The 25,258-nt window shown below is 44.1% G+C and overlaps 1 protein-coding gene across 1 annotated transcript in view; it reads right to left on the bottom strand.

The window, feature by feature from the left end:
* nrg2b (neuregulin 2b) overlaps positions 1–24,881 on the bottom strand; it is a gene marked incomplete at both ends in the record, with an annotated part of 81,233 nt that extends 56,352 nt beyond the window's left edge. The window contains one exon of the mRNA XM_079497610.1: positions 24,413–24,881. Coding sequence (XP_079353736.1) covers positions 24,413–24,881 — 469 coding nt within the window. The remainder of the gene's footprint in view (positions 1–24,412) is intronic.
* Positions 24,882–25,258: the final 377 nt, after the last annotated feature.

Consider the following 25,258-nt stretch of genomic DNA (forward strand, 5'->3'; position numbering starts at 1 on the left):
GAGGGAGAGAGAGAGAGAGAGAGAGAGAGAGAGAGAGAGAGCGAGAGAGAGAGAGAGAGAGAGAGAGAGGATGTGTAGAGTTGGTAATGAATTGTTAATGAAGGGCTTGTGGGCAGAACTGTGAGGAAAAGCTATTCTCTCTCTCTCTCTCTCTCTGTCTCTCTCACTCACACACACACACACACACACACACACACACACACACACACACACACACACACACACACACACACACACACACACACACACACACACACACACAGGGCTGGGGGAGTCGTGTGCAAGTCATTGCGTTTCCTCACCTGTCTTCCATTCATTCTCCCCTCTCTCTCTCTCTCTCTCTCTCTCTTTTCTCTTGACTTCCACGTCCTGTTCTCTCTGTCTTTTTTTTTGCGCTCCGATCCGCACCTCACTTTCGCACCCGTGTCCCGTCTTCCATGTCACCCCATGCAACGACCCCCCCCCGTGCCCTCTTCCTCCTCCCCATCCATCTATCCACCGCATCTCTCTCGCCTCTCTCTCCCCTCTCCCATTGTCCTTTGCAGCCTCGCTCCTTTCCCTCGGCTGTCACCCCCCCCCCCCCCCTTTCACCTCTTCTCTCGCCCACCCATGATCCCGTTCCCCCCCCCGCTGAGAGCTTCTAAAAGCAGAGTTCTCCTGATAAGGGGATTGGGAAGCATTGATCACATCTGTCTTTCGTAAAAAAAAAAAAAAAAAACAGCTAAATATAGCCTATACCATAGAGGGGGGTGTGAGAGATGGCCTGCTTGATGCACCCCAGATAGCGGACGAAGATTATTTTAGGTGAAAGAAGATGTGCCACTCCAAAGGCATGCAGTCATGTTTGCAGAGATGCTGTTGGAGCAGGAGATCAGCAGCACCGCGGAAGCTTTGAGAAGGCAGACACGGACACGTATATATAGCGATCGTATTGCGGTGTTTGCATGTTTTGATCTGACGTTTCTCTCACAACACAACAATCACCCCAAGCAGTGCAGTCTGCAGCTCATTGTCTTTGTCTCCCGAGGCTATAGCTGGCTGATTTAACAACAGTTGCCAGAACTGACAATCCATTGCCTTGTTTTCTGGTGTGAAAACTAAAAAAGGGGGCCATGCTGTATATAGTTGGATGTTTCAGAAGCTATAATCACGCGATAATAGTGTCCTCTCGCCCAGGCAGTGGCGTAACCGTCTGGGTACCCGACTGGTAATCCAGTCGCAGTGTGCCGCGGGTTCGACTCCCGAGCCCGACACGGCCTTTACTGCATGTCTTCCCCCATCTCTCTCCCGTTTCCTGTCAGCCTACTGTCTGTCCCTTTAAAAAACCAATAAAAGGCGTAAGCCGCAAAAAAAATATCTAAAAAAAAAAAAAAAAAAAATGTCCTCTCTCTGCTATTGCAACATCATTGCTGATGCAATTAGCATGCAGTCGTTCAGTACAGTGTTGGTTTCGTCGACTAAAACTATGACGGAAAATGTCCGTCAACTATACCTTTTTAAAAAAATCAACAATGTATTTATTTTCCTTTTTTACACACAAATGACACTACAAATATACAAAAAAAACAACAACAATGACAAGTGCAAGACAATTACTGATATAAAGAAAGCAAAACAACAATAACCAAAAACAACAACAACAGCACTACTCCTCTTCAGCTCCATCCATTAAATGTGACAAATTATTGTTCTTTATGTATCTTATAAAACGGCCCCACACCTCCTGAAACATTTCTTGTTTGTCCTTAAGAATGTATGCAATCTTTTCCAAAGGTAAACATAAAGACAATTCCCTTAACCACTGTGTAATACTTGGTTTGTCTGGCCTCTCCTGAGCAAAGATTTGAGTTAAAAACGTTCGCTCTGAAATAATCTATATTCAAAGATTTACGCCACATTTTCAAAAATAGCAGACCTACAAGCTCGTAGCGCGCCACTCGGTGGCGCGCTATGAGCTTGTAGATCTGCTATTTTTCAATAGCTAAAGCATAACATAATGCTTAAAACACCAACAGGGGTTCCCGCCCCCAAAATGGGCTAAAGCCCAAACCACACCAAAGGGTCGGGGTTTAAGGTACACCACACCAATGCAACCCCTTGAGTTGCATTGGTGAAATGCAACTCATTACACCAATTGTCCCAACCTAACCCTTTGGTGTGGTTTGGGCTTTAGACTATAAGACTAAATATATTGACAATTTCGTTAACAAATTTAAACTAGACTGAAATCTTAGGAAGGGACTAGTGGATAAGAGATCCAGTATAAGTATAAAGCTTGTGAGCTTGTAGATCTGCTTTCACATATGAGGAATATGACGTGGCGCTTTGCTCTACGTTTCAGTATATGATAGCTAAATCATAGTGGCTAATCATGGCTAACGTTACCCTCCCATCCCCTTTAGAGCAGTGTTGATTTTGTCTCTTGAATAGAACCGTTTTAGTCACATTTTAGTCACCCGGAATGTTTTAGTCTAGTTTTAGTCGACTATACATTTCATAAGATTTTAGTCGACTACATCTACAGTTGATTTAGTCGACTAAAATGTGAGCGGGACACGTTGTGAGCTTGTAGTTCGGCTATTTTCAGCACGCAGGCCAAGTGTAAAATGACTTATATTGGATCTCTTTTTCCACTAGTCCCTTCCTAACATTTTAGTCTAGTTTTTATTTCTTGACGAAATTGTCAATATATTTTAGTCGTCATAGCTTAAGTTTTCATTTAGTTTCCATTTAGTCAACACTGCTTCAGAAGGAAATAGCCGGGCGGGCTCGGTACCATCTTTCCAACTCGGAGGCCGACGGACTCTGTTAAAACCCATTTTGGGCGGGAACCCCTTTTGGTGTTAGCATTATGTTGTGCTTTAGCTATTGAAAAATAGCAGATCTACAAGCTCATAGCGCGCCACCGAGTGGCGCGCTACAAGCTTGTAAGTCTGCTATTTTTGAAAAATCGAAGAACGACTGACATAGAAACATAGCTTTTTCAGAAAACTGTCAGGATGTAGAAGACATTTTTAGAATCTGATCTCAGGTCAAAATGGGTTAAGTCCTGCGTGTGTGTGGGCACCCATGACGCTGTACAGTGCTCCATCTACCACCGCCAGGCCTTCCGCCTGGCCCGTGGTCGCGGACGAATGACCAATGTGACCCTTGTTTATCCCCCGTGGGCCAATGGCTAATGACAACTGTGACTCTTGTACTGCCTGTCTGCGTATATATCTTCCATTCCTCTATGTTCGCGTTATCAGGTTGTTGTTTTTGAGTGGTGTAAATCACTCCTACAACTGGCTTTGTTTTGAGTGGTGTAAACCACTCCTACAACTGGCTTTGTTTGTCCAGAAAAAATGAGCATGGTTGCTATGTTCACCCTGTTCACCCGGGTGTGATTTCATTACGTCAGACATGATTTCATTACGTCAGACAGGCTATATTACACCACTCCGTTCACACGGGTGTGATTTTTTTACTTTTGTATGACTGCTGTAATTACCACGGTGGCTACATTTCCCTTGTGGGATCAATAAAGGCCTGCCTGACCGTCCCACGGACTGTCTCCGGATGCCTGGGAGCCACTCAAAATATGTAGTTCCAGGGACCCCCCCAGAAGCCAATATTTTAGTTAAAATCTTCGTTCTGAAATATATATTCAAAGATTTGCGCCACATTTTAACGACTTTTCAAAAAATAGCAGACCTACAAGCTCGTAGCGCGCCACTCGGTGGCGCGCTATGAGCTTGTAGATCTGCTATTTTTCAATAGCTAAAGCATAACATAATGAGCCACTCCAAATGGCCCGACTGCCGGACGGTCCTCTGCTGGAATCGCTGGATAGTCGGCCATCAGGCACAATAAGTATAAGTAAGTATAAGCCTTGCTGAGCCACGAGGCCAGGAGCCTATCTCCTGTTCCTGTGGCGTGAGGCAGCTTGATATACAAGACAGTACACTAGTATGTCGCAGGGACTTATCCCAGCAATCCAACCCTTGATGCTGAGTGCCAAGCAGGGAGGCACCGGGGTCGATCTTTTCAGAATCTTAGGTATGACCACGGTCATACGCGACCTCCCAGTCTCAGGGCAGGGCACTCTAACCTGCACAAGGTCACTGAGCTGGTCAGGCACCATACAGGAAACTCTATTATTAAAGTCATTGGGCATTAAGCCATATGGCCATATATGGGCGTGAACGGGACACAGGCAGACAGACAGATACAGCAGAGATCTCCGTATGGGCACACAGACAGACACTTACAACGGGTACAACGGGTGCACCCCATTCAACTCTTATCACTGTATCAAATACACGAAATCAACCGTTATCAGCACCTTCGAATAGGGCCAATATGGCCATACTGGCATACTCACTGTTTCAGTATGTCATTATCACCTATTGTGACGGGTGATAATGGTATTTTTGTGTCACTGATCAATGACGGAGGCGCGCCGTGTCTGGTGGCCTTGAGCCACGTGAGGCACCGTGCCGAGCGTTGCGACGACCACCAGAACCGACTCAGCGCCGTCCGAGTTACGTCCTGATAGGCAGATAATAGTATATATTAGTAGCCCCTAGTTTCCATGTGCCGACAATAGAGTTGGAAATGACATGTTCAGCCAAGGGTGAGTATACCAGTATGGCCATATTGGCCCTATTCGAAGGTGCTGATAACGGTTGATTTTGTGTATTTAATACAGCACACTGGTGTTCCAGACAGAGGAATCGGCTCTCATCTTGTCTTAGCAAAAGCATAATCCTGAGCAATATTCAATACTAGCCTATAAAACAACAATCATATACCATACATATAACATGGCATATACAATATAAAGACACAGTCGGGTACATCTACAAAAAGCAATGTGATGGATTAAAGAAAAGTTGTCGAAGTAAGATGTCGTGCATCAGATCCTGCAACCTGTTAAGCCCCCTTAAGCATTGTGTTATACTTTAGCTATTGAAAAATAGCAGATCTACAAGCGCATAGCGCAGCACCGAGTGCCGCGCTATGAGCTTGTAGATCTGCTATTTTCTTTTTAATTGTGGAAAATGTGGCGCAAATCATTGAATATTATATTCTTTCAGAGCTTTTAACTGAAATCTTTGCTCCCTGGAACAACATATTTTCACATGGGGGTCGGCGGCCAAGTACATATACTTGTTGGGGTCCTTGACATTAAATAGTTTGAGAACCACTGACATAGAAACATGGGTTTAACCCATTCTGGGCGGGAACCCCTTTTGGTGTTTTAAGCGTTACGTTATACTTTAGCTATTGAAAAATAGCAGATCTACAAGCTCAGAGCTTGTAGGTCTGCTATTTTTTGAAAATGTGGTGCAAATCTTTGAATGTATATTTCAGAGCGAACATTTTTAACTAAAATATTTGCTTCTGGCGGGTCCCTGGAACTACATATTTTGAGATGGGGGTCCGTGGCCCAATAGAGATAATTCCGGGGGTCCTTGACATGAAAAAGGTTGAGCACCACTGACATATAGAAAACTATTAGGATTTAGAAGCCTTTTTTTTAATCGACATCAGTCCTAAATGGGTTGAATTGAACGGGGGCAAATAAAGCGTGGGGCCGACTGCGTGCAGGTACTGCACCTTTCTTCACTTGTAGTTGTCTCCACCAGGCCGAAGGCATGGGGAGAGAGTATGTTTTGCACTCCGTCTGTGTGTGTGTGTGTGTGTGTGTGTGTGTGTGTGTGTGTGTGTGTGTGCGTCCGTCCTTCCTTCCTTCCGTCCGTCTGTTACCAGCTAATCTCTGCCACCGTTGGCCCGATCCATGCCAAACTTTGCACACACACTCCCTGGATGCCAACGACGAACCTCTGCCCCAAATATTCCTCAACGGCCTGTTATAGCGCCACCATGAGGCCGATTTAGGCAAAACACATTTCTGTAGATTACTCGTACACATTTTATCCATACATCACACAATTCGGTATACACTATCTAGTGTATCATGTGATCAACACGGATCTGCACCATTTCCCATCTTCCATCCTGATTGGCTAAGATTGCCTTCCAAAGCTCACATGATTGGTCTGTTTCGAACAAAATGCCACAAATCACAAACACAGTGTGCAATTTCCGTGAAATTATACACGCACATTTCCACTAGGCCGAGGACGTCATGCCACTAATTTCTTCCCCAAATCAGCCTCAAGGTGGCGCTATAACAGGCCAATTCCTGTTTTTAGCTATAACTGCATCGATCTGTATACAACTTATGTATGCGCACTCCCTAGAGGCCATGGACAAACATTGTCCCTGCATCCCTCCACATCTGCCGGTTATAGCGCCACCATGAGGCCGATTTCTGCAAAACACATTCTCTCTGCATTTCCTCAACAAAATGAAGAAAATTGTTGCAAAAAAATAACAAACAAAAAAACATGTTTATATTACTCCTAAACATTTTGCCAAACATCTCACACAGTCCTATCCTCCTGGTGGAGACCTGTGCCCAGAAGGGCACTTTTTCTAGTTTTTGTATGTTTTCCTACCTCTATTCTGCTATAGCCCATTTGTTTCCAGTCATTGAGGTATGATGGAGTCCTCGCAACTAGAACTAGGCCATTTGGTCTCCTTCTTACGTGAAAGCAATAATTATTATGAAATAATAATAATAATAATTGGGGCGTGGTGGGTCATAATATGATGGTTGTGCTGTTTACTTTCTATGTAGTTTACCTTTAAGCCTTGTATGTGTAATGGAGACCAATGTTCCTTTGCCTAATTAGTAACTCTCCTCACCTGGTAGCCTCACCAGGGTATTTAATAGGTGATTAGTTTGGTCAGAGCCAGTTCAGTGTAAACCAAGGGGCCAGTGAGGCTATTCAACGTTGAAGCTCTGGGCCCTAGTGGTAGGAGGAGGGACTACAGGCGGACCCGTGGATTCATGACCGGGAAACCCCGTGCAGCTGGGCTTTAACACGTAGGACCATCACTCCCTACGTCACCCCGGACCTCAAATTTGAGGTCCGGAGGAGGTACTTCCGGCAGTCTTCCGGGTGCTTCAAAACGCCACTGAGCAACTCCATCGAAATGAATAGCTTGGGGGCGGGGCTAGTGCTCCAGTTCGGTCTCTATCCTTTATATACTATGGTGTAAACCAGCACTCTGTCAAGAGCTCACTCACTGCAGGTTGAGTGTTTCCTTTCTCTCAGGCCTTGGACAGGATAAGTCTGTAAGTCTGTGTGTCTTTTGTTAAAGTGTATGGCTCTTAAAGCAATATGCCTTTAAGTTTGTTTAATCGTTTCTAAAATGTTTGTAATTTGATTCTTTGAATAGTACAGTGAGTACATGTTCTTTTTGCAACTTGTGATGCATACAAAGAAATGGTTTGGTTTATGATTCTACTTTGACACAAATGTCTGTGTTTTCTATTTTTCTGTATTGCAGTTTTACAATTTAATCACCAGTAAAGAAGTTAAACCAAGTCACTGCCATTTGGAGCTTTATTGGGAACTTTTGTTAGCTGTCTGCCAAGCCATACAGACTGTAGTGTACACCAAACGTATAGTAAGGGCAGATTGAACAATGGTGATTGGTGTGCCCTTGGGGTTTGGGATTGTTTTTGCAGCCAATCGATGGGCTGAATAACTGATGAGCATAACTATATGCACGCACCTCGACAGTGCATGGATGCAGGGCCAATAAGGCAGGTAGGTACTAAGGAGGTAGGGCCCGCACACACCATTCTTTCACCTGTCAATTATCTAATGTGATCCTGGGCTCTACACACCCTCTGCCAACCTGGGGAGAGCACACCATTCTTTAGGTAAAGGAATGACTTTATTGAAAATTCCTTTGCTGAGCAACGGACACTCAAAAGAAGTAGAAAAGAATATAAATATAATATAAAAAATGGAAATGATGTGAGTTATGTATGAACTGTATGTCCACCATTCTGAAAATGTTTTGTGATTATTGTGCCTTGCATCCTGAAGAAGGTCTAACGACCGACATGTCGATTTTAATAAAGAGCACCCTTTGTGCATGTTCCAGACAGCCTTTTCTTTGATTTGATATCACAGATGCCTTTCTGAACATTTCTGAAAAGGAAGAAATCGTTACGAGAATCTGTTATGAATGCCGAATGTTATTTAATCATCAAAACAAATATTTTGATCATTTTGTTTGAAGGAATCCATCTCTCTCTCTGAGCAGGTCGTTATTCCCTCGAAAAGAGAACATCCACAGATTCCACACTCACCAATTTTAAAGGTTTTAATATGCTTGTATGAATTGAACATGGTAGACCCTATTGTAAACAAGTGCAATGCTTTATGGTGTCGTCCACAGTTAACAGTTTTTGTATTGAGCTGTGCTTGAAATGTACTGTAATTCTCCAAACTGTTAATAAATTCTTCAATCAATCAATCAATCAATCAGTGCAGCAGTCCAACAGAAACGTTGTTAGATGGCCTTGGTCAGTGTTTCAGCTATAGCTGCCTACGCGGAAATTACCTTGATAGTGCCCATTGATGTGCAAATTGTACAACCAATTTACAATTACACAAGACTACACATGCAAATAAATCTTATTGAAAAAACAGAAATAAATAAAATAAGTATAAATCCCACAACAAAACAATTATATATTTTTTGTATTTGTATTATTCTTTATTTACTCAGGGAAGTAGCTGAGCACGGGTGCTCATTTTCAGCAACGCCCTGCACATAGAAACACGCACACACACATTAAAACCTGGGAGCTGACCAGTACAACCACAGTCTTATACTGTTGGCCACTAAGCAGCTCCAGGGGGAGCATTTGGGGGTTTAGTGCCTTGCTCAAGGGCACTTCAGCGGTGTTGGGTGAGTGATGACAATCACTTCCCCACCCAGATTTTTCCTGCCCGTCCGGGTAATCGAACCGGCAACCTTTTGGCAACAAGGGCGCTCCTCTAACCCTTAGGCCACCGCTGCCTTAAAGTTGCCTTAGAGTTATTCCCTCCTCAGTAAAAAAACAAACAAAAAAACTTTACGCTTCCCCTGGAGAAGGTTTTTGGCTACTATGAGGGAACACAGACTGAGGCAGGTAGTAGTGATAGTTCTGGTAGTAGTAGTGGTAGTAGTCTGTTCTGTTCTTTGACTATATAGAAGTGTCTATTTGTACGTCTCTAAATGTTTTGATGAATTGAACATGGTGGACCCTCTTGTAAACAAGTGTAATGCTTAATTGGGTCGTCCACTCACAGTTAACACAGTTTGTACTTGAAATGTACTGTAATTCTGCAAACTGTTAATAAATATTTCAATCAATGAGTGGCTATTATCATTCTTTTCAATGTACTGAACTAGGGCTGTATAACGATACATTTTAACCCATTTAGGCCTGGCGTCGAAATAAAAAAAACGTTCGCTCTGAAAGAATATATATACCTATTCAAAGATTTGCGCCGCATTTTTAATATTTTTCAAAAATAGCAGACCTACAAGCTCGTAGCGCGCCACTCGGTGGCGCGCTACGAGCTTGTAGATCTGCTATTTTTCAATAGCTAAAGTATAACGTAATGCTTAGTTAAAACACCAAAACGGGTCCCTGTCCAGAATGGGTTAACGGCGATACCGATACCATACGTATCACGATACATGGTTGACGAAACGATACATGGACGATATTGGTTCATGCATGGCGATACGATACAATACGATTCGATGACTTAAAATCAATGCAGTAACTATTTAGCAAAGAAATTACATTTAAAGGTATATTCAGTGATTCACTTAATTCAAATATCACTTATTTTTTCGTATTTTTTGGATAATCCTCCCTTCTATAAAGTGCGCTGACCATATAAGTCCCAGTTAACCCCTGGGGTCAAAAAACCCTAGTTTCGGTTTGGGCTTTGGGTGGCAAAGCCTTCATCCAATCAGGATGAGAGGGGCCTTCCTCCAATCATGATCGAGTGGGGCGGGCCTTGGTGCATGTGCTGTTGGTCTGTTGTACTTCCCCCACTGTAGAGCGTGTGCATGTGCACATCTTGTTACCGGGTGGACCGTTTTTTTTCTCCAAATCACCCAAATCACTGAATGCTCCTTTAAAGTTAGTGAAAGTGATTTTCTTTGGTTAAAATAAGTGTTAAAAAGCTATATGTTGTGAAAGTACTCGTTAACTTGCTAGGGTTTGTTCGGTAACAGCCATGTCTCTCCAGCTTTTTATTAAACAGAAAATGCATTTTTTAGAAACTGAAACTGGGATAGCGATGTAACCAATCAGGATAGAGAACACGGTCAGGATACAGTTTAAACAAGTGGAACTATAGATAAAGTGCCCCTCGGGGCACAGGTCTCTACCAGGCCAGGTCAGGTTGTGGCCTCCTGGTGGCGCTATAACAGGCCAATGTGAAAAGGGTGGGATATATTCCTCAGCTTAGTAGGAAAGTCCGTGAAAGATTTCACGTAAATTGCATGCTGCGTTCATGATTTGAGGCTTTGTGTTTGACACCTGACTTGTGTCTGAACACAGCTTTGATGGATGTGTTCTGCCGCCCCTCCCCCCATCAAACAAATGTTTGGTTTGGCATATGGGCTTCCATCGGAAATGCATTGGAGCGGCCATTACTGTAAACACAGACACAAGACAAACGCAAGACAGGTGTCTTGAATTTGTGAACGCAGCCCAGTAAGGGCATATGTCGACCCCACCCGCTCACCTTCGCCCCACCCCCTCCTGGTGCTGCGGCCATCTTGGAAACTAAACACAATATAAACAAGGGGAGAAGGGTGGGGCCCAGAAAGGTGTGGGGTTGCCATGGCAATCAATTGGCTGAGGCAGAGGCTGGAAATTGCACAGGTGAGGGGATTCCCACTGGCAGAGCCTGAGCAGAGCCTTTTGTGGTGGTTCTGGAGAACCGTGGGTCCGCCCGACTCGATACCGGGAACTGCACTCCCCGTGGGGGTGTGGAACGCGTGTGTCGAATATGAAGTCGGTGCGGCAAACGGTTCTCGAGTTACGTGCATTTCAACCGCACGCAGACACGCAGACACGCAGACACGCACACGCGCAGAGACGTGGCCCTTTTATAGTAGGATGACAGTGACTCAAAGTCTAGCAGTCAAAGAAGTCCTCAATAGAGCGTCGCAGTCCCGCCCCTTACATGGACCAGGAAATGATTCTCCGTTCATTTTCCTCATAGACATTTCAGAAAGTATTTATTTAAAGACGTTTACGCCGCGGACAAAGCCAACTCGAGTCGTGACAAATCATGACAACAAACAAAAATTTTGGGGCCGAAAAAATAATTAGAAAGAAGAAAAAAACGGCAGGTTACAACACTTTTTTTTGTTGTTTTTCTTCTTTGTAATTATTTGTTTGGTCCAAAATATTGTTGTCATGAGTTGTCACGACTCGAGTTGGCTTTGTCCGCGGCGTAACCGTCTTTCAATAAATACTTTATGAAATGTCTATGGGAAAAATGCATTGGGTTTCATTTCCTGGTCCCTGGTAGGAGGCGGGACTGCGACGCTCTATAGGGTCATACCAGCCCCACTTATTGTCAGCAACTATACAATACAAATCATAATAAGAGATAATATAAGAGAAATGGCAACAACAGTGCACTATATAGTGACTCGCCAACATTATGACACCTTTGAGAAATCAAGAGAAGCCATCAACCTATTTGAAAGGATTTTGTGTCATTGTTTTTGTGTCTCTAGAAAATGAAAAGGATTTAACCTTTGTGATATGGCCATTGGTGACAGAGTGTGGAAAACATGTCAAATATCCACATCCTTTGAAAGATTATTTTGAGTGACAAATATATAAAAGAAGATGTTTAAAGGAGCATTCAGTGATTTGGGTGATTTGGAAAACCACCCAGTCCGGCCCGGTAACAAAAGGTGCACATGCACACTCTACAGTGGGGGGAAGTGCAACAGCATGTGCACCAAGGCCCGCCCCCACACATGATTGGAGGAAGGCCCCTCTCATCCTGATTGGATGAAGGCTTTGCCACCCGCCACCAAAACTGAAACTAGGGTTTTTTTTACCCCAGGGGCTCACTGGGGACAGGGAGGAACTCCTTATAGAGCGTCGCAGTCCCGCCTCCTACCCTGGACCAGGAAATGAAACCCAATGCATTATTCTCATAGACATTTCTTAAAGTATTTATTTAAAGACGGTTACGCCGCGGACAAAGCCAACTCGAGTCGTGACAACTCATGACAACACAAACAATATTTTGGACCAAACAAATAATTACAAAGAAGAAAAACAACAAAAAAAGTGTTGTAACCTGCCGTTTTTTTCTTCTTTCCAATTATTTGTTTGGTCCAAAATATTGTTTGTGTTGTCATGAGTTGTCACGACTCGAGTTGGCTTTGTCCGCGGCGTAACCGTCTTTAAATAAATACTTTAAGAAATGTCTATGAGAATAATGCATTGGGTTTCATTTCCTGGTCCAGGGTAGGAGGCGGGACTGCGACGCTCTATATGGTCAGCACACTCTATAGTAGGGAGGATTATCAAAAAAAATAAAAAAAATAAGTGATTTTTGAAAGCGAAATCACTGAATATACCTTTAACCCATTAAAACCGGGAAAGCATCCGTGTCATTTTAGATTGTTGACGATTCAGAAATAGCAGAGGTACAAAGCTTGCACGAGTTTTGAAAAATCTTGAAAGTGTGAGAACTATACCAATTTTAGAAGGCTTTTTTTTTATTAAATCGGCCCCCAGGTCTTTTAATGGCTTTAAATATCTTCTTATATCTTGAATGGACACTTGGCTGGTGCAGTGGCTGGTGTGCATCAGCAGCAGCTATAACTGCATAAATGTGTGGGTGGTATATGTGTTGCTGTATATAATCTGCATGCATGTACAGAAACGTGTGTGTGTGTGTGTGTGTGTGTGTGTGTGTGTGTGTGTGTGTGTGTGTGTGTGCGCGTGCGCACGCTCGTGCGTGTGCGCGTGCGTGTGTGTGTGTGTGCGCGCGTGCATGTGTCTCATTCACAAACAGAGCCACGTGATGCAGGGCTGGGCCTGTTAACGCATTTTGACCTGAGATCAGATTCTAAAAATGTCTTCTATACATCCTGACAGTTTTCTGAAAAAGCTATGTTTCTAAGTCGTTCTTCGATTTTTCAAAAATAGCAGACCTACAAGCTTGTAGCGCGCCACTCGGTGGCGCGCTACGAGCTTGTAGATCTGCTATTTTTCAATAGCTAAAGCATAACATAATGCTAACACCAAAAGGGGTTCCTGCCCAAAATGGGCTAAGGGACTTCTGGGCGAGGTGAGTGCTGATACATTATTCACAAGCTGTGGTGTGGTGTGGGCATAGTTGTGTCTCACGCACGTCAACCTGCATGCCTGTAGTACCACTCACTGAATGACATGAACTTGGGTCGTCAAATCATCATCACTAAGCATTGATATCTGCTGGTATATATACCGCTGTGTGTGTGTGTGTGTGTGTGTGTGTGTGTGTGTGTGTGTGTGTGTGTGTGTGTGTGTGTGTGTGTGTGTGTGTGTGTGTGTGTGTGTGTGTGTGTGTGTGTGTGTGTGTGTGTGTGTGTGTGTGTGTGTGTGTGTGTGTGTGTGTGTGTGTGTGTGTGTGTGTGTGTGTGTGTGTGTGTGTGTGTGTGTGTGTGTGTGCGTAGTGGAATGGACCAGAGCTAGCAATCCCTGGTGGGCCATAGTACTCATTGGGATTGACACACACGTGCACGCGCACACACACATACACACAGTCGCACACTCAGTCGCACACACACGCACACACACGCGCGCGTGCGCGCGCGCACACACACACACACACACGCAGTAAACTAGAGAAAAGCTGATCAATATTATGTAGTGAGGACACAAATCACCACAGACAGCCTATATACAATACAGGCAACAGGACGGACACACCCCCACACATGCATGCACGCACGCACGCACACACACACGCATGCACGCACACACACACAAACAGAGGGGAGAAAACCTCAGCCTTCTGTTATTCCGTGTGCATAATTTACAGCAGCCTCATATCTCCCTGCTAACGATGGCATGCTGGGACATCTGCAGTATAGCAGCAACAAACTCACTGGCATGGCTGTGTCTGTCTGTCTGTCTGTCTGTCTGTCTGTCTGTCTGTCTGTCTGTCTGTCTGTCTGTCTGTCTGTCTGTCTGTCTGTCTGTCTGTCTGTCTGTCTGTCTGTCTGTCTGTCTGTCTGTCTGTCTGTCTGTCTGTCTGTCTGTCTGTCTGTCTGTCTGTCTGTCTGTCTGTCTGTCTGTCTGTCTGTCTGTCTGTCTGTCTGTGTGTGTGTGTGTGTGTGTGTATCTGTGTGTGTGTAGACTGTGATGACTGTGATGACCTATAACATAATGGTCATCAGATGGTGTGTGTGTCTGTGTGTCTGCGTGCGTGAGCGTGTGCGTGCGTGCTCGCGTGATGATATGACAGGATAGAGGGGAAGGGGATGCATGGACAAAGGGACAGAGATGGGACACGGGGGATGAAAGAGAGACAGAGAGGGCACGAAATACACACAGGCACCAAGAAACAAGACATGACACAGTCATATTATACCAGCTTGTGGCAAACTCTAATCAATGTGCCCTCTCATCGGTCTGAGCAAGCACGCAACTTACATGTCAAGTTATGGCTCATTGAAATCTAATTGCAGAAGTAACAGTACATTTTGCCAGCCAGACGAATGTTCCGGAAGTGCATTTATTTGTCTATGGGGACCCGGCAACTACCGGCGAACGGCGGCGATAGCAGGCCAACAGTAGGCGGAGGAACGTCGCCCGAAAAGATGAAAATAATTCATCTTTTGGGCCGACATCGTCCGGTGATAGTGGGCGATAGCCAATGAAATGCAAGTGTCGCTCGCCGTTGTTTTCCTGTTAAAACGCACTGTTATAGTGGTTGGATTACTTACTAACACATGTATAGGAATAAATGTTGACAAAATTATATGAGACAACAAAACAACAATGCAGTGACATACTACTGACATATTGAGGACGTTGACACTAGTTGACTAGTTGCCTAGTTGCCTAGTTTACTAGTCGACTAGTTGTTTAACTACCTATTATGTAAAAAAAAAAATCCACTAGTCAAGATTGACTAGTGGATTTACTAGTCGACTAGTAAACTAGTCGACTAGTTGCTTAAAGGTATATTCAGTGATTTCACTTCATTCAAATACCACTTATTTTTTCTTTTTTTTTTTGGATAATCCTCCCTACTATAGAGTGTGCTGACCATATAAGGAGTTCCTCCCTGTCCCCAGTGAGCCCCTGGGGTCAAAAAACCCTAGTTTCAGTTTTGGTGGTGGGTGGCAAAGCCTTCATCCAATCAGGAGGAGAGGGGCCTTCCTCCAATCATGACTGAGCCTTGGTGCACATGCTGTTGGCCTGTTGTACTTCCCCCCACTGTAGAGCGTGCATGTGCACATTTTGTTACCGGGGCGGACTGGGTGGTTTTCCAAATCACCCAAATCACTGAATGCTCCTTTAATGCCCTAGAGCATACTTTGTAGTGTGTACTGTATGTGCAAAGAGACACAATGCTATGTATATGATGTGAGCATTTGGTGGGATTGCAATTTGTGCAGTTAAATGAACTGGCTTTTGACTGTAGATTTCTCCTTTGTCTGGAAACAGAAAACCTCACCAGTACAAACATTCATTAACCATTTGGGGCGGGAACCCCTTTTGGTGTTAGCATTATGTTATGCTTTAGCTATTGAAAAATAGCAGATCTACAAGCTCATAGCGCGCCACCGAGTGGCGCGCTACGAGCTTGTAGGTCTGCTATTTTTGAAAAATCGAAGAACGACTGACATAGAAACATAGCTTTTTCAGAAAACTGTCAGGATGTAGAACAACATTTTTTTAATCTGATCTCAGGTCAAAATGGGTTCATAATAGGAATGGTACAGTATGCATACCATGTCAAAGCTAGCTTCATGGAAACCTACATAGCTGATGCTCTTATCCCAAATTGAGTGGGTAGCAGGTGGTTCCGTGTCTTGTAAAACTGGAAACGGGGCTGTGAATGAGTGGACTCAAACTTGTAACCTTGTTACAGGATGGCTGTCTGTACACGCCAGGTGGTGGTAATAAAGTTGGCTGATGTGTGTGGCTTTTGACGGAGTACTTACTTGTTGTTGCGCGTCATTATTATGGTCACTGTTATGAATCTTATGATCTCCTGTCCCTGAGCCCAAATCTGAATCAAAATGTCTAAATCCTGGGTATGGGGCAACGGTATGTCACATTATTTTTTGACCCGCTAGCTATAGCTAGACCTTTAAACAAGGATTTCAAGCTGTGTTGTAAGATGTGTGTCCTAGTTTGGATGCTTGGAATGCTTGGAACGAGTGCAATCACGAGGTCATCTGCAGTATCATGTTTAAACATTAATGATCATGGCACGCACACTAGGGCATTAAGCAACTAGTCGACTAGTTTACTAGTCGACTAGTAAATCCACTAGTCGACCAGTAAATCCACTAGTCGACCTTGATGGTACTAGTTGATAAGAAGAAAAGAAAACAAAGTTTTTTTTTTTGTTTGTTTTTTTTCCCCCGATTTTGTAGGCCTCAAGATCAGGTAGATTATAGTTATAGTCACCATGTACACAGTTTTTCAATGTACAAATATTTATTTAAAAAAAGAATTTATTTTATTTTTTACTTAATAGGTAGTTAAACAACTAGTCGACTAGTCGACTAGTAAACTAGGCAACTAGTCAACTAGTAAAAATGACTAGAAGTGAATGCCCTAACGCACACATACACGGCACACATTTACAATAAACTGTGCACTTGATTAAACACATATGTGTCTCACACATAGGATCTATAGATCCTTAACTTGGTCATCAACCAAACAAGGATCATACAGTGTTATTGTTGTTGCACCATAGTTCCAGAAAAAGGAGCATTTACATGCAATGATTATATTGCTCAATCTTAGTTTATTTCTATTGAAGGTTAGAGTTCTGTGATTTTAAGACTTTAGCATATCTGTACCTCCATATAGTCCACTGCTCGTTGAAGCAGCAATCACCTATTTATAGTGTCTTGCTGCAAACATTCCAAACCAGCAAAATAGTCAAAAGAACTAAACAAAGAAAACTCTGTGAAAGCATTATTATGCAGGTGCGTGACCAAGAAGCCACCTTTACAGCTGAGAAAGCAGACAGAGCATAGAACCTTTTTCAGCCATCCTAGTGCCCGGTAGAGAGTCTACCGGGCTCCATGTACCAATATTTGAATATGACGTGACAATATTGTAGCGTCCCAGTGGGACACTTAACTGTGTTATGGTCGGGACTGTGATACTGTGTGTGTTTTAAACATTATGTTATAATTTAGCTATTGAAAAATAGCAGATCTACAAGCTCATAGCGCGCCACCGAGTGGCGCGCTACGAGCTTGTAGGTCTGCTATTTTTGAAAAATTGTGAAAATATTTATTTCAGAAAACTGGAGGATTTAGAAGAATTCTTTTAAATGTTGAGGTCAGGCCTAAATGGGTCAAGGTCAAGCCGTTCCAGGGTTAGGCTAGTTTGTCGGTTTGTTTGGTTGTTGTGATCGTTAGCCTCGTATTTCATTAAAGTCAAATAATTGAAAGAAGATTTTCTTGTTTTTGGAGGACACGACACGACGATTTATTATAGGACTAAAATCACCAAACTTGCCTTTTAACCCATTTTAGGACTGAGGCCGAATGTTGCTACTGTAGATATCAACAAGAACCCCAAAAGGTGTTCCCGTCCTGAATGGGTTAACTCCATAAAACGCTTTACCCGCTATTTAATCAAATATTCTACGCTGCCGAGATTGTTTTATTACCTTTAGAGCATACGCTGAAGTATTTGCAGCTTTCAACCACGAAAATCCGGCGAAAAATGGTCCGTCGGCTTTTTATGATCAGACGCACCAGCGGCCATGACAATGCGGAACGAGACCACAGAGCAAGTTGTAGTCCAAACAAACCCCCCGTCCACTTGCATTGGGTTCAATTTCCCAGAAGCCCTAGCCTAGCAGCCCAGATGATGACTTGATTTCCGGTTTCGTCATCATAACGCGACGGCCTCGTCATCAGGTCCCGGATAAATCCAATGTTTCTTTTTAATTATTTTAAAACGGCGAATTAAACGCATTAAACAAATGTCGGGTATAGCGTTTTACGCGCGGTGGAACACTGGATTAAACAATTAGCGTCCGTCAAACTGATAAGGGAAGGAACCCTTACGCCAGGGCTCCACCGGACGCGTTGCGTCTCCGTCGCGTGCGTCAAAAAACGCACCGGTTCAATTTTAATGCACGCGTTAATGTCACGCAACGCGGGCAGTGGAGCCACCCTTCATTGATTAAAAATCACACCTGTGTGAACTGAGTGGTGTAAGGTCTGTCTGACGTAATGAAATCATGTCTGACGTAATGAAATCACACCCGGGTGTGATTTCATTACCTGGCTTTGTTTGTGCAGAAAAAATTTGCATGGTTGCTATGTTCACCCTGTTCACCCGGGTGTGATTTCATTACGTCATTACAACAGGGTGAACATAGCAACCATGCTCATTTTTTCTGCACAAAAAAGCCAGTTGTAGGAGTGGTTTACACCACTCAAAAAGGGAACATTCCCTGACGGTGACGGAGACGCGACGCTGACGCGCCCGGTGGAGCCCCGGTGTTAGAGTTGGTTGAGAAGTAAACATTAGGAAGGGGATCTGAATCAATCAGATCACATTTGGAAATATACAATGTATGTGATATGACAAATGATCTCACCAAAGATCTTTCAATCCCTTTCCTTCTCTCTCTCTCGCTCTCTCTCTCTCTCTCTCTCTCTCTCTCTCTCTCTCCCTCTCTCCCTCCCTCCCTCCCTCTCTCTCTCTCTCTCTCTCCCTCTCCCTCTCCCTCTCCCTCTCCCTCTCCCTCTCCCTCTCCTTCTCTCTCCCTCTCCCTCTCCCTCTCCCTCTCTCCCTCTCTCTCCCTCTCCTCTCCCTCTCCCTCTCCCTCTCTCTCTCTCTCTCTCTCTCTCTCTCTCTCTCTCTCTCTCTCTCTCTCCCTCTCATCTCCCTCTCTCTCTCCCTCCCTCTCTCTCTCTCTCCCTCTCTCTCTCTCTCTCTCTCTCTCTCTCCCTCTCTCTCTCTCTATCGCACACGCTTTGAAGTTGAATGACACAAGGTCAGCCATGTGGCAAACCATAATAATGTACAGCTAAATTGAAGAACGAAAGAAAGAAAGAAAGAAAGAAAGAAAGAAAGAAAGAAAGAAAAAATAAAATAAAATAGAGATTACATGATACTTCAGAGATACAGGAGCACATTCGCAGATCAAGTGAAGCTATTTGAGGCAGAAACTGTCAATGTATCTAAGAAAGAACAATAATCAGAGCAGGCCTACATCGTGCCTTATTACAGTGGTTCTCAAACCTTTTCATATCAAGGTCCATTATTTATTCGGCCTTTGAGCCACGGACCACCATTTAAGATACGATACGATACGATACAACTTATTGTCAGCTTTCACTGAAATTTGTTTTGCGTCCATGACGTCATTTGATGCCTCTCAGACCCAAAGCGTAGAATATTTTGTTGTCGTTGGATAAGACTTCGTCCACAATTCCATGCTGTATTGATGTGGTACTGTACCATTAAGAGAGATAACAGGCAAATGTTGATCAAAATAACAATTCTTCTAACTCTTGAGAGCGTAAAATGAAACCAAATGGACCCATAAGGGTCCATTTGGTTTCATTTTACGCTCTCAAGAGTTAAAGATCTCTAAGGGCTCCATTTGGTTACCAATACCAACTCTCTCCATCATTTAGCTGGGGACCACCTGGAACCTCCTCAAGGACCACTGTTGGTCCCCGGACCAACTGGTTGAAAACCACTGCCTTATTAGACTGCCTGCAATGCATGCTGGGCAACCCACGGTTGTCCAGAAAGCCTCTGCCCAGCCTCTGCCCAGGGCCCAAATGAGCCAATTGATCACACCTGATCACCCCTATATCTCCATATTGGAGCTGGCCTGTTCTGACACTACAATGGTGTTCTGACAACTGCATAGACTCCATATTTGGGCATGCCTGACAAAGAACTCCATATATGGGCATAAAAGGGACACAGACATAATAACTATAGGTGGGCACTACATGGAGAAGACTGGATCAATACCTAGATCTGCATTTATGGAGCCGGCCAGCAACTCTACATCTGACATGTACGTTTTGTTATTTTGTTACGTTATGTCAAATTGTAACAGTGAACATATTGTTGGAAAAAAAAACTCTACATCTGACCTCACGGACACCAGATTAATAGTTTAGCTCCTGCTTTTTAACTGTACCGCATTAAGAAGCTCTGTTGTTTCAGCGCAACCTCGCCACCTTAGGGCCTCATCAAACCCTGGATAGCCATACATGGAGAAGACTGGATCATCACCTATAGATCTGTATATATGGAGCCGGCCAGCAACTCTACATCTGACCTCACGGACACCAGATTAATAATAGTTTAGCTCCTGCTTCTTAACTGTGCCGTATTAAGAAGCTCTGTTGTTTCAGCGAGGCGAGGTCGCTTCTTGCCCTCAGGGCGTCTTTACTGGTTACTTTAATATCATTCATTTAAATGTATATTGGTTGCTCTGGTGCTTGCACATAATTAGACATTCACACGTTTCAAAGAGTCTTGACATTATTATTCCGAGTACACAAATTGGACAAATTATGGTATAAGTGGTATAACTATACACTTTTGGTTTACAATTAGTTAGAAGACATTTAAAGGTATATTCAGTGATTTCACTTGATTCAAATATCACCTCTTTATTTGTTTTATTGCGATAATCCTCCCTACTATAGAGTGTGCTGACCATATAAGGAGTTCCTCCCTGTCCCCAGTTAACCCCCGGGGGTCAAAGAAACCTTAGGTTTCGTTTTTGGATAGGTGGCCAAGTCTTCATCCAATCAGGATGAGAGGGGCCTTCCTCCAATCATGATCGAGTGGGGGCAGGCCTTGGTGTGCGTGCTGTTTTTGGCTTTGTTGCGTGTCACCCCACTGTAGTGTGTGCATGTGTTACCGGGGCGGACCGGGGGGGGGGGTCCAAATCACCCAAATCACTGAATGCTCCTTTAAGCTGTCTGTGCATTAATTGAGAGAGGTAGCAGTTTCACCATTGGTATGTCCAGTGTGGTATGCTGAATTGCTGACACAATGTTACATGTCTAAGATGTTTACTGGTTGATACGACCCAGCTTTCACCTTTCCCCCTTTCACCGTAATGCTCTATACTAAATACAAAGAAGGGGAAGCTGCTACCAATCTTCTCATTAAACAATGGCAAGTAGATCAAATGGCTTACATACCCATAAGTCGATATATTCCTTTCAGGAGTATTTTATGCATCTGCTCTGAGTGTAGTGAGTAGTGCCATTGTGATCAGCAGAGTGAATACCCTACACTGACTGCACTGCACTCAACCTAATAGGACATCCTCACGGTTCAATATGGAGCTGAGTGTCATCTGTGTTATTTTAGTTGGGGAGATGCTGAGAAGTTCAATTTGGACTAGAGCCTGACATTAGAGCCCGAAATATTGGCCGTTCTTTGTGGCAATAAAAATTAAGTTCAGTTTACGCTACTGCTATGCCCTATATATATATGCTTAAAGTTTAAGTGGTCGCTTAAAAGACCACTTTTCACATTTTCAACCCGTCTTCCAGGGTCCTCACTGATGCTTAATTGTAAGATGACACAATTTCTGTCTACTCTCTCCCAGAGTAATGTAGTAAGAGAGTGGTGACACGCTTTGATCTCGCCGCAAAGCGGGTGCCCATGGGCGATAGTTCCAAACATTGCTCCTATGGCTGGAACTATTCCGTTGAGATAGAATGAGCACTTCCGCATTCCATTGTTACAATGAGAGTCAACGGGAGTGTCATTACTCTCTTTTATACTACTCTGCTCTCTCCGTAGTCTCAGAGGAAGAGTGTGGACATTAATCATGAACCTATACCAGTGACATCATCGGTAGGAAGGTTTGGTACCTTTAAACAATATTTCATGTATTATTGTTGAGGAGCGCTAGCCGCTCCCATGCCCAGCTTTGTGTGTATGTGTGTACCCCATAGCGATGATTCGATTGGCTGAGAAATGTGCGTACCGGTATATATACCTCGTAGTGATGATTTGATTGGCCTGAGCATGGAATGAGATGTATGATGATGATAAGAGGGCGCTCTTATCTCACTTCACAAGGGTGTGATTTTTTTTTATGAATGCCAGACAATGGCAATTTCAGCACGCTAACTTTACAGGAAGAGAACGGATGTGTGTTCTGTTAGCTTGGAATCCCCACTGGTGATATAATTGGTATTAGGCAGCTTTCTGAACTGTCCACAGCCCCGTATACTGTAGCACACACCAATGAGACCCATAATAATAATAATAAATAATAATAAAACTTTATTTGTATAGCACCTTTCATGACATGAAATGCAGCTCAAAGTGCTTTACACAAAAAAAGAAAAGAAAGGCAGGGCATAAACAATACAGTGAGGACATGAATAACATTTTTTTTAAAAAGACAAATAAATCAATTAAAAGCAAGGGTGTAGAAGTGGGTCTTGAGCTGAGCTTTAAAAATGTCTACAGAGGCTGCCTGTCGAAGATAGTGAGGTGTAATTTGTTATTATGAGCATTTATGTTATATATATACAGTATATAGTTATATGCCGATAAGGTTGAAGATGCGTGCCCCTATATAAGGTCAATGTTCTCAAATAAAAGCTTCGATCGGTTGTGATTTTGAGATTTTGCACCTTTTTTCTTTTTACAAAAACATCGGTATAAACAACAGGACTATAGGACTATCTAACATTGGGATCGGCATCGGACCCACAATATCGAGAGAATAAGAAACTCTAATAACGTGTGTGTTCTTTCTTTTTAATCTCGTTAAAAGAGGGCTTCATCTATCATGGTGTTGTTATACTGCTGTGCGTTGTTGCCGTGTAACATATTGCCACAGTGAATGCAAAAGGAGAGTTCACATCAGTGTTGTTTTCGTCGACTAAAACTAAGACGAAAAATGTTCGTCAACTACCTTTTTCCACTGAAGAAAACTAAATGGAAACTAAATTAAAACTGTGCTATGATGACTAAAACTAAGACTAAATATACTGACAATTTCGTCAACAAAAAACTAGACTAAAATGTTAGGAAGGGACTAGTGGACAAGAGATCCAGTATAAGTCATTTTACACTTGGTTGCATGCTGAAAATAGCAGATCTACAAGCTCACAACGCGTCGCGCTGCGACGCGTTGTGGGCTTGTAGATCGGCTATTTTCAGCAAGTGTAAAAACAGTCCTTACGACGGCATCAATGCCCACCAAAATACATTTTAGTCGACTAAATCAACCGTAGATTTAGTCGACTAAAATCTCATGACATTTAGTCAACTAAAACGAGACTAACACATTCCAGGTGACTAAAATGTGACTAAAACTAAATAAACTATTCAAAAGACTATGACTAAAATCCAAATTTGCTGCCAAAAACAACACTTGCCACAGTGAATGCAAAAGGAGAGTTCACATATAATGCACGTCCCATGTCACGCTGACCTGGATTTGGCCTGACATGTTCCATCTATATGTGACCATAATGGTGATGCAGTATCTTATTGGAAATGGAGTCCAGTCGACTACAGGAGGCCTATTTATTAGTGAACTTCCAATACACTCACTAATGGAAGCAATGCCTGCCAGCTAGTCATCATCTAATACTGGACGTTGCTTCAACTTCTGCATGTATTTTGTCCTTAAAATCCACTGTCACTCTGTCTGTCTGTCTGTCTGTCTGTCTGTCTGTCTGTCTGTCTGTCTGTCTGTCTGTCTGTCTGTCTCTCTCTCTCTCTCTCTCTCTCTCTCTCTCTCTCTCTCTCTCTCTCTCTCTCTCTCTCTCTCTCTCACACACACACACACACACACACACACACACACACACACACACACACACACACACACACACACACACACACACACACACACACACACACACACACACACACACATATACATACATACATACATACACATACTAACAACTACAATACATAGGCCTACATATACTTGTATATACACAGTACACACAAGTGCATGTGGCAAAGCCTACATAGCCTAAGCCTACAGTACATTCACACACGGCCCATGCTTCTCATTTCATTATGGGTGACCGGGTTATGGAGGATTGGAGCGTCAATCTAAAACGCGCGCGCGCGCGCACGCACACACACACACACACACACACACACACACACACGCACACGCAAGGGTGACTCTCCTTACATCACCATCTCAGCATTGTGTTGCCTTTATAGCGCGATCCTATATAGCCTTATAGCAGGTATACTAAAAAAAACACCTCCAAAACTTACCGCAGTCCTCGCACAACACTCGGTCCACGTCTTTCTTCAGCTCCGGCAACTCGGTGGCGTCCAGGGGCGCGTACGATGCCTTAAACACGAGGGGCTCGCCCGTGGGGTCCATGAAAAAGATGTACCTGTGGTCCTCCTCCACCGCGGTGGTGCACGCCGGGGCCTCGGCGCCAAAGTCCCCGACGGTCACGAGCTGCTCCCGCTCGAGGCCGCCGCTGTTGACGGGCCACACGTCCAGCACCTTGACATTCACGCTGTACGGCTCCCCCGGCCGGGGCGGGGGGGAGCTGGTGCTAGTGCCGCCGCTGCTCGAGGCGTTGTTCTCCGGGGACAGGGAGCGCACCACCTCGCCCTCGATGACCACGGCGGCTCGGTACGCCTGGTCCTGCAGCGAGTTGAGACTCGGGGCGTAGCAGGCGAAGGAGACCCCGATGACCAGCATGGAGAAGTGCACCGGATCAAGCCTCATTGCCGGCGCGTCGTCAGCCTAGTGTGCAGTGGTGCTGCTGCTGCAGTGCTGCTGCTGGGCGTCGGAGGAGCGAGCTGGAAGAGAGAGACAGCAGGAGGAGCGGACCTTGCGGAAGTGTCCATGCCATCGGTGTCTTCTTCATGTCGCTGTTCTCTCCCCATCCATCCATACGGCAGGCTGCTCTGCTGCCTCGGCTTAGTATGTATGTATATGTATAGGGGTGGACAGTACAGTACCAGCAGCCTCTTTAACAACCGGAAACGGCCCGCTTCTTCTGCATGCTTAAAAGATGGGATTGCTGCATTCTCCTTCAGCAGCACCAGTCCACCACCACCACCACCGCCGCCGCCGCCACCACCCTCCCCCCCCGCTTTTCT

This window comes from Electrona antarctica, assembly GCF_951216825.1.
Source record: "Electrona antarctica genome assembly, chromosome: 1".
Lineage (NCBI taxonomy): Eukaryota > Metazoa > Chordata > Actinopteri > Myctophiformes > Myctophidae > Electrona > Electrona antarctica.